Genomic DNA, 11223 nt, shown 5'->3' on the forward strand with positions numbered 1-11223 from the left:
CGGGGCAACACTATATTTATTTTGGTTTGAGATGTTTTTCTATTTATAAAAATTTTATTTTTTGTTTATGTATTATGTTAATTAAATCATATGTAAATTAAATTAATTATTTAATATAAATATTAAAAATATTTATATTGTTTAAAGTTTTAATCTAAATTAATAAATATGAAAATATGAACATATGTTAAATAAAAAAAGTTGAAAATAATATGAATAGATTTAAATAAAAATGAATTAATCATTTAGAATTATAGATAAATTTTGAGAAAAATTAAAGACCATATGTGATTAAACGTTTGAATCAACTTAATGAAGAGTGTGCTTATTAAAGCAGGGTTAATTGAAGAGTTCTTGTTGACTGGATTAAGCTAAACCTCCAACATTCCTTTTACTTTCCGAATGAGCAGGAGGATTGGGACTTGCTCTATGCATCGTAGTGCCTTTGCTTACGTCGGAAAATGATGATTTTTGACCTTTTTTTTAGGTTGGTAGGTTGTTGCAACGTGGTCGTAATCTTCAAAGAGAAGCTGTGCACGCTCTTACTAGGGACGGTGCATGGCGCAGTAATCCAATGAGGAGGGTGGAACGTAATGTAGCATGGGTGGTGCAATTGGTGCCTGCTCCGTACTGGATGCGGAGTTATGAGGCGGTTTGTCGATGGCATGGGATCAGGGAGTGCGAGATGTCATTGTTGAAACGATAGTAGAATTGTTCCAGCACTTGCTGGCCGGGGTGTGGATATGGAGGGCCGTTCGTCGATTGTTCCGCAAGTAGGCGAGAGTGGCGGGTTCTGTTTCGTTTCGTGCCACGAGAGGGTAATTAAATACAACCGACAAATTAATTGGTAACGAAAGGGCGGTTCAAGGGTGCTAATCCTGCGCTTCAGTTTTGTCCGTCCCCCCCTCAGGTTTTGAATCTTGCGCTTCAGTGCCTTACAATTCTCAGAGGAATGTTTGGAGCTTCCTAAGTGGTAACTGTACACAGCTTCAACATCGTAGCCCTTAGGATATGTGAACTTTTTTTCTCAGATCATCCTGGCAGGACTTGTCCCTACAATCAGCTGATTAGGCTCCAACTGTATTGATTTCAGTTTTTTTAATTGTTAAAATCTTTCTTCCATGTGGTGTCACGTGATTAAGAACACTGCATCGAATCCTCCATGAAGAAATTTCATGTTTGTGAAAATGCTTAAAAATGAAATGTAGATGCAAAAATGCATGAAATGCTCGAGGCATTGATCCAAAAACATGCATATTATTATAAATAACCCCTAGTGGGGATAAAAGTTTTTTATCTTTTAAGAGACAAAAATATCCTGACATCTTCTGACAGGTTGACTACTCTTCTGCCTTCGTCTATCACCGATCGAATAACCTGCCGAACTACTACAGCTTCTCTGGTTAAACCATGAAAGTGACGAGTTGCTCTTTGTACTTGTTCCCAGAATTATCGAATGATTGCATATCTGGCTTTCATCCTTTGCTGAGCATGTTCTCTAACGGTGACACCATTGGAGCGCTCTATCGATGATGTCACGTGAATAAGAACACTGCATCGAATCCTCCATGAAGAAATTTCATGTGTATGAAAATGCTTAAAAATGAAATGTAGATGCAAAAATGCATGAAATGCTCGAGGCATTGATCCAAAAACATGCATATTATTATAAATAGCCCCTATTGGGGACAAAAGTGTTTTATCTTTTAAGAGACAAAAATATCCTGACAACTTCTGACAGGTTGACTAGTCTTCTGCCTTCGTCTGTCACCGATCGAATAACCTGCTGAACTGCTCCAACTTCTCTGGTTAAACCGTGCAAGTGACGAGCTGCTTTTTTACTTGTTCCCAGAATTATCGAATGATTGCATCTCTGGCTTTCATCCTTTGCTGAGCATGTTCTTTAACGGTGACGCCATTGGATCCCTCTATCGATAGGAGTTATCCGAAGTTTGTTTGCATGTTTCTTGAATTCATCAGCAATGACCTTCAATTTCAACTATCGCTTTGTCATCTTGTTTTTGTTGTCTTTGAAAAGACTCTCAGATCAGCAACCTTCATCTTGCCCCTAGAATCTTTGCCAACCCAAAGTCAATCCAGAAGACATGGTGCCCACAATTCGAGTTTACACCAAGCACTTCAAAAATCAACTTTGGGTTGGCAAAGGTTGCAGGGGCAAGATGAAGGTTGTTGATCTGGAGAGTCTTTTCAAAGACAACAAGAACAAGATGACAAAGCGATAGTTGAAATTGGAGGTCGTTGATGGGCTAGCTAAACTGGTATGGATTCTACCATTTAATTTTTACTTGTTTCAGCAGCCACCAAGTACGGTGGAACATTTGTTGTCTACAGAGAGGCTGCATGTTGTGGAAGAAGCATAATTAGTAAGTGTTATATGTTTTATTAGTTTTTTTTGGGTAAACTACAAAATTGGTCAATTTTGTTTGAGTTTATATACTTTTCCTCACTGAATTCAAAAAGCATAATATTTAGTCACTTTCGGTTCGTTTTAATTAAGATGTGGTCACTGAAGATTAACAACTTTTAAACCTTTGACTGTTTGCTTATGTGACACCATAAATATATAAAATTAAAATTATATCATTTCTACGTAGATAATACATGAATTAAGTTTTTGTCATTTTCATTTCATATTTGTACACTTTTGCTCACCAAATTTAAAAAGCCTAAGTTTTGGTCACTTGCGTTATTATTTTATTAAGTTTTGGTCACTTACATTATCATTTTATTAAGTTTTGGTCATTTGGACGTTGAATATCGTTAGGTTGATGATGTGACCCGTTAGTAAAATAGTTTAGTTTTTATTTTAACCCGTAAACTTTAGATAAAATACTGATTATGAGTCTTTTTATAAATTCAAATTAGTTTTGGGGACAACATTAAAACTCTGAAAAGGCATAAAAACTCTAAAAAGATTCACCACCATGTCGATGCCACCGCCTTGAGCCGAGAAAACTAAAACTTCTTCAATGGTGGCGTTATTGACGACACAATATCAGGTTTCTATCTCTAACGTGTTGTTGACCAACGAAATCCCTATGATGCAAAATATTGTCGAGAACGTTTCATCGCACCCGAATGTGATCAACCTCCACGATGTTTATGAAGATTAAACCAACGTTCACTTAGTAGTGGAGCTATGCTCTGGCGGTGACTTAGTAGCGTTCACCCGAATGAGGTACTCAGAGGCTGGCGGGTGGCTGTGGTGCGACAGATCACGCAGATCACATGGGTTACAATGATTCAAGGCGAATATTGTTCATAGGGATCTAGAATGGAAAAATTGTTCTTGAGGAAAAACAAATATTTGACATTGAAGATCATGGATTTTGGATTGAGTTCAGTGGATGGATTCATGGATCCAATTATCGGGTTATTTGGATCTTTTGATTATGTTTCATTGGAGGCACTTTCTCAAGGAAAAATCACCACGAAGAGTGATATCCAATTATCGAGTTATTTGGATCCATTGATTTGTCTCCTTGTTCCTTGTTGGATTTGGCATTCTACAATCTCAATCTATGGAAATTTAATTTTAGTTTGTCTAACTGAGATTGCCCAGCTTCATTTTATCTCTAGATGCTTACCCTTTCATTTGTTTTTGAATTAGTACTGTTATTATTTGTTATCAGAAGTTGAAAATCTTACATTATTCTTGAAATGCAACATGAGTCATTAAAACAAGGCAAATGGAGCTATGGTGCAATGGCTATTGACGTCGGGCTACCATTTTGTAACAAATCGATAACGTTAATGACCAATTTGTAACGTTCGAAAGTTCAGTGGGGAAAATGAAAACTTAAACTTTAGTGACCGTTTGAGTAGTTTACCCTTTTTAAAATTTTAAATTTAAAACTAATGATTGTGGTGAAATCGAAAGATATTTTATTGAGACTTTCATCTCTCATAGGGATGCTTTTGTCTCTGCTTCACTTCTATATAAAACTAGCTGCAATTCATTTCTAATCACCTGTTAAAATCACTCTTCTTTTTCTCTATCATCTACATTTGTCTGTAGTCTTAGCTTTTTTTATATTTTTTTCTTCGACAAAAAATTTGATTTATTTTGTTCATTTCTGAAAAAGAGTAATCGACTTTTTACAGGGAGTATTGTATTAACTTTGAGAAACAATCGTTTATTTTTACAATTATAATGGTCGGATTAAATTTACTTTGAAGATAATGAACTACCACAACACAATAACATTCTCTACTGTATTAGCATCTTCAGTAATATATTTGGTCAGTAAGTTTTCACAGATAATTTTTGCTTCTTTATATGAGCAATAAACATCAAACATTTCATTCGAAAGAATTAATTAATAGCATGCTTGCATACATTATTAGCATGTATCCACAAATCTAACTTGTCCGAGAATTCTGCAGCCTTAAACTTGATGATTACGAATTATGGATTTTTTTTACTCGAAAAGATGATTTTATTAAAATCGAACAAATTATATCCAAATTGTATGTCTCATTCAAAATTTCCCTAGACCAAAATGGTTGAAAACTGTACATAAAACTCAAACTAAAAACAAAAGCCTACTCCAAACTGTAAACTCGACTTGCAAAGTTACAACACACTACACCGGAAGAAACTTCCAACAACTGCTGCAGAGCTCAAACGACACTGCCTTACCCACAGAACAAGGGCACAAAACTTCACGCTTCTATAGCCATCCAGCAAACAAAAATATTCCTTTGTCGCAACCGGCCCTCGGGGAAAGGCCGACTAGTTGCGAACAATGGGGTTTTTGAAGTGTTTTTGAAATGGTTTTATGAAATGTTAGGAGTCGCCACCAATTATTTTAAAGTACGATTTGAACACCATAAAAAATGAATAATTTAAAAAACATTTTATTTTTCTAAAATACCAAGTTTGGGGTATGCGAAAACCAGAAATAGGTTCGGGAGTCGGTTACGCGTGGGGAAGGGTTAGCACCCCATAATGCCCAAAAATTGATACTTAGTTGATTACCCTATATTCTAAAATTTGGAAATTTGGAGTTCGAAGTTTTATTTAATTTAGAAATCTCTATGGATGCAAAGTTGAAGAGATTGCTCGTTTATTAACAACAATAATCCCTAGCATGAATGTGGGAGATCAATTATTGTGCTCAATAATTGGACATTGCCTCGAGATTTCAAAAATGAAGGGATTTTTAAAAGGATGTCGACCTATTTCGGAAATTACCAATAGTCGTCCTCAGAGCATGATTACGGGAACTATATCATTAATTCCTTAATAAATCAACATTGCCTTGTGTTTAAAAAAGAAATGTAACCGATCAACAAGTTTAAGAACCTAATTATTGGTTAATTAAAGCTTCCCCTAACCTAAAGTGTCAATTTATGAAAATTGGAGAACCTAAAGGACTAAACCTAAAATGAAAGCTCTAATTTAATCTTGACTGGTTTTAATCCAATTATTGAATTGAATAATCGATTAGAGAAATTGGGCATCTTAATAAGAAAACCCAAATCAGATCATTCCATAATTAAAGGACTCAGATGAAAATAACTAGAGCAGAGACTCTAATTAATCCTAATTTATTATGTCAACTAGATCATCTAATTAAAAGTTGGAGGATTAGATGGTGAAAAATATGAAGTTAAACCTCTAATTATTAACCTAATTAAGATTAATCAATTATTGAATTGAGTAATTCAAACGAGCCTACGAGCATCTAAATGCGAAAGCCAAATTGAATTACTCCCTAAATTTAAGGACTAAAGTGTGAGAAATCTAAATCTAAGGATCTAATTTAAAGTCTAAGGCCCTAATTACAAACTAAATTAAAGGAAACTGAACTAAAAGATTAATCCTAAAATCATAAAAACAAACATGTATTTAAATAAGCAAAAATATGCTAAAACTATACAAAAATAATTAAGTCTAATTAATCTAAGGATTAAATTAAAAATAGAATAGTTCAGGGAATAATTTAAACTCAATCAAGCAAATTCTAGCATAATGACTAAATTGAAGTGAATGTAAATTAAACAAACAAAATTGGAACTAAACCAGTGACCTAAGTGTAAAAAACATGCCTAAACTAGAAGGACTAAATTATAATTTTTTTAATTCTTAAAAGCCTGAAATATTCTAACCTAAAAAATATGAGTAATTGCAAAATCAGGACATTAAAAATGAGATAAAATCAAAATGAACCAAACAAGTGACCAGAGTACAAATTCACGCAAAGTACGGGGATCTAAGAGTAGTTTTACCCTAAAGTTTCAGTGACTAAAAGATAATTAACCCAAAAGCCTTAATATAAAAACCTAATTTTAGATTAAACGTAAACTAAACCTAAACCTAAGCCTAAACCAAAACACACGGCCGCCTAACACTCTTCTTCCCTCTTCTCATTTCTCATTCCCGGTCGAAACCCAAAAACCACCTCTACCTCATTCATCGGCCACCACACATCGATGCCCCTTTTTCCTCGACAGACTCCCATGAACTCCGAGAAAACGGGTGTCGACATCCTTCAATATAGGGAGAAGCACACATATTAATCATTGAAAGTTTTCGTATGGGTAAGAACAAATAAAATTTCAAGTATGTACCTATAGTAAAGTGGACAACTAATACTAAAAAATTCGGATTCCAAGATCAGTACGTTCCCACTCTAAGAATACTTTACATCTGCCGCTATTTGTTCATTTACCTTTGATATACTTTGCATCCGCCACTACTTATTCTCTTTTAAAATGGCAACGACTCTCCATCCGAAACTTCCAACACAGCTAACTCGCGTACTACTTCCTCTTCTAACCTACAACTAATAGAACTAATAGATTTTATTAAAGGTGAAAAACATTTAAATTTAAAGTCAATTAAAGGACCACTAGAATTATTTGAAGCATAAATTTTATTTGCACTTCATTTCGTGGTCCAATTGTTCTCAAGTCATACATATCTTATAATTTACATGTTTTAAAGTACCATGTATATGCTCTATGAAATGATTCTAAACAATGCCGTGTTAATATTATATTTAGTTCACCATTAACTAAACTGTTTTAATCAGAGCCATTTTTGAAATAAATTAAATTTCAGTCATTTTTAAACTATAAAATTATAAGTAGTAAAAATATAAATCGGTTTTCTTTAAAATGGAAAAAATATTATTTAAAAATTATAAATAAAGAAATTACAATTCAATTTCCACCCTTATTATCTTAACTTAATCCCTGCATATTTAAAGGATCAATTAAAGCCAAGTGGGTGTCTCAATCCAAAGCTTATTTTTCTTGAAGGCTCACAAAATCTAAAAGGAATAACATCTTTGGATTTTGAATGATTTAAGACCTTTCAAAACAAGTTGTTTTTGCGTAAATTACATGTTCAGTATCTAAACTATTTTCTATTTTGATATTCATACTTTTTTAAAAATTATATCTAATATTTAGTTTAGATTTCATTTTGTTACATCGTCGTTAGGCACTTAATGGTGATATTGTTGTGTCACCATAAGGTAATGCCACATCAACAATTACGTTAATTTTTTAAAAGCAGGATATCAAATTGAAACCTAAACTAAACGTTAGACATGGTTTTTAAAAAAGTTTAAATACCAAAACGGAACAAAAGTAATAGCATATATACTAAATGTGTAGTTTAAATATCAAAGTTGTTGGACTTCGAAACTACAATAAACACTGACATGAAAAAGTCCAATTGGATCAACCAAATTGATTTTCTTCAACCAAATCCCTACAAATTGACGGGAAAATTAGCCCAATAAGCTGGGCGGGTAAAAAAGTTGGTCTATTAAGTCATCTCTAAAATTAATTTGGGATATACGACAAATACTACATTACAGGATAAACTCGTCATGCCCGTATGACGAGTTTACCTAAATAATATTTTTTTTATTTAAACTCGTCATGTCAAGCCAACAAGTTCCAAAAAATATATTAATTTTTTATTAGATTTTTGTCACATTGGAGTGACAAGTTCCAATAAAATATATTTTTATTGAAACTGATTATGCCCACGTGACGAGTTGAAAGTCATTGTAATAAATGTCGTAGTTTCCAAAATAAAATATCTTATCTCTTATTGAGCTAAATAATCAACCCGCCTATGGTATTGGGCCAATTTCGTCACAAATTGACTTGGTCAAGCCTAACTCAAGATCCAATCAATTATTGAATGGTTGGATCTTAGCCCCATAGATGACACATTAACATCAAAATATTCTAGTCTAGCGATTTTTTTTACAGTCTAAAGTGATTATAAGATAATATCTATTCATAATTTTCTTAGTTATTAACAATGTGTACACACTCTGTAGATACAACTGCTCGAACTCATGACATTTAGAAAGAACAATACTTTCTTTAACTTCCGAATATTTAGTTATCTTATTTTAACGAGTTTGTTCTTTTTTCTATAAGTTTATTTAATTTATATAAAAAATTAAGATCAAAATACAATGGTTTAATGATCTTTACTTAACAGGAGGGAATAGGAATAAACAAGGACGAAAATAAATAGGTGGGAAGGTCTAATTGAAATTTAAGTCCCTTGTAGTTTAAATATTATTCAAATTAAACTTTAATCTCTTTAAACATTGTAATTTAAATGCTGCTTAAATCCCTAAATTATTTGGTCTTCTAACGTCCTATTCTAGTTTCATCGCTGGGAATGAAAACAAAAATTCGAATCATAAATCATTAATGTTTGTTTAAGATGAAATTAATATTGACATAAATAAATTTGAGCATGGCTTTAGTTGGAATCTGATTGGACTTGCTTAGAGTGTAATATCTTCCTGCGGAACTCCACAGAGATCTTATTCTCAATAATCAGAACATATATAGAAGATATTGTTTGAGCTCAAATAATTGATGAAATTAAGTAACAATCACTCACAAAAATGAGCAAGAATACAAGCATGGTCTTAAAAGAAAAGCTTTCCATCCCTAGTAAGAAAAGGGGCTTGACTTTGATGATACAACAAATAGCTTTTTACCAACGTTAAATACAAGCTAGATCCTTCAAAAAAAAAAAAAAAAATACAAGCTAGGTCTTAAAAGAAAAAACATTTTTCAGCTCAAAACTATGCATTCACTTTGGGATATTTTTCTGAATCGACAATGACAAGAATCAGTTTTTGTTGATGTTGTTGATAGTCTGAGGTAATTAAAATATAGTATTTGTTCAGAATATTTCTTAACTATTAATGAATCACACAACCTGCAGACATAGATGCTCGAACCTAGAACCCTTAAGGAGAATATTACTTCCATTAACCACTAAAATTGCTTGATAGGTTCAATAGGAGTCAGCTTTGTCGCTGACCATATGAGTTTGATGAATGTGTTGGGATAAGAACAAACTAGGCTATTCTTATGAACGTGCCTTTTTTGTGTTTTTTTGCTTGCATTTCTAGGGCACATGCCCACCTCTCCCATTCAAAACAAGAAGAAAGGGTACGGTTCAATTTAATTGGTTTATATGGATAAACTTAAGAGACAATGTTAAATAAATATGGACCAAAAAATGTGGTGGGGCTTAAACTTCATATAATTGCGTTTTAATCAAGTACGAAGTGCATGGCTCACAAATTTTCCAATCATAACAGCCAGCAGAGAGTAGACCACAGGAGAAAAATTTTCCACTAATGAGCTGATGTATGTGGGCCTGTCAACTTAATACAAACTTATCTCATTACCATTCAGATTAAACTTCCAAATTTAGGAAATATTTCATCGATTTCTGCCTTTAGTGTCAGAAGATAAGGTTGCTAATTGTTTGGTGCAGGCATCAATGAATTATCATCATGATTCATCCCCCCTTATACAGGTTTTAATCATCAGGGTAAAATTCAAACACTTTTTCATAAGGTGCCAATGGGGTTTGAAGCAGATTTACAGAAAACAAAGTGTTTATTCATATAGAGGTCTTGCACTTCAATAGAATACATAAACCTAGCATTAAACATCATTAATTCCTTCACTAAGAACATACATAATACAAATTAAAACCTTCCATTTATATAGACTCGAGTAGAAATAAAACTTAACAAAACTATATATATATGTATATATAGCTATGTTCTATTGGAAGAATTATGAGGTGAAGAGCACTCAGAGACAACCTCAGTTTCAATTTCCTTCCTATGGAAATTCCTATGGCAGCCACAGGCGGCACAAGTGAGGGCAGCGCTGGTTCCTTCGTCTCCGCTGGCCATGAATTCCCGGCAACCGTCTACGACATAACCTCCGACACTGGCGGCGTGATTCCTTTGGCACTCCCCATATCTCACACTACTTATTGTGGTGGAGCTTCTTGCTGGCTCCTCCCTTCTCACTACTACTTGTCGCTTCCTCATTGTCTGCTCCTTAATGTATGCAAAACCCTAAAACATATAGAAAGAGAGGCAATGGTCTTAATTGGATAAGGTTATTGCCAATGCCAAGCCCTAACCCTAAGGTATATATGAAAAACTTTCTTATGGACTTAATAAATAATAACATTATAGCTTATTCCTTCACCATGTATTATTATTTTCATTTTTTTAATTCTGATAATTGTTTTTTCCTTTACTGGTAATAGAAGTTATTACTATTAAGCTAAGGCAAAACCCTAAAATGATGATAAAAACTTTTAATTTGTTTCGAAACCAGTGATTTGGTCTTAAATGGAATTAACAGCTAAGCTTTAGCTGCTTTAAACCGAAAATAGAATGGTGTGGCCCCCTAAACTGATGTTAATAGGCATTTGCTTTGTTGCTTTGATAATTGATGCGATACCAACTACAATTGTCTCTTCTTGATCAATAAACGTGCTCGTATGTGGTCTTATTTCTAAGCCTTGCCAAACCTTTACGCAAATAAAAAACTTTATTTTATTGGATAAACTACACCATCGCTCAGTAAAGTTTGGGTAACTTTTTATTTTCACCATTGAATTTCAAAAAATTATAAAATAATCACTCAACCATGTTGTGGGTGGTAGTAAAGATGTCATTGTCTTAATGGTTTAGAAATAAAAGAAAATATGATCGGATTTAGGCTTTGGGAAACAAAAAGCCAACATCCAACTACTGAGTCAAACAAAATGATTTAATATGAAAATTATGATTTTTTCATGTTAATACCAAAATGATTTGCTATAAAGCAATTTAGTCCTTAAAAATGTTTGTATGCTTAATTGAAGGCTTAAATTATGTCTGATTGATT

The 11223-nt window shown here is 33.2% G+C and overlaps 1 protein-coding gene across 1 annotated transcript; it reads right to left on the reverse strand.

Annotated features, from left to right (window-relative positions):
- Positions 1-9931: 9931 nt before the first annotated feature.
- Positions 9932-10499, reverse strand: LOC120166853 (mini zinc finger protein 2-like). Its single transcript, XM_039176043.1, has one exon. The coding sequence runs from the start codon at positions 10371-10373 to the stop codon at positions 10092-10094; it is 282 nt and encodes a 93-aa protein (XP_039031974.1). The 5' UTR covers positions 10374-10499; the 3' UTR covers positions 9932-10091.
- Between the last annotated feature and the right edge of the window lie 724 nt (positions 10500-11223).

Source organism: Hibiscus syriacus, unplaced genomic scaffold (assembly GCF_006381635.1).
Source record: "Hibiscus syriacus cultivar Baekdansim isolate YM2019G1 unplaced genomic scaffold, ASM638163v2 tig00111648_pilon, whole genome shotgun sequence".
In the NCBI taxonomy this organism is placed as follows: Eukaryota; Viridiplantae; Streptophyta; class Magnoliopsida; order Malvales; family Malvaceae; genus Hibiscus; species Hibiscus syriacus.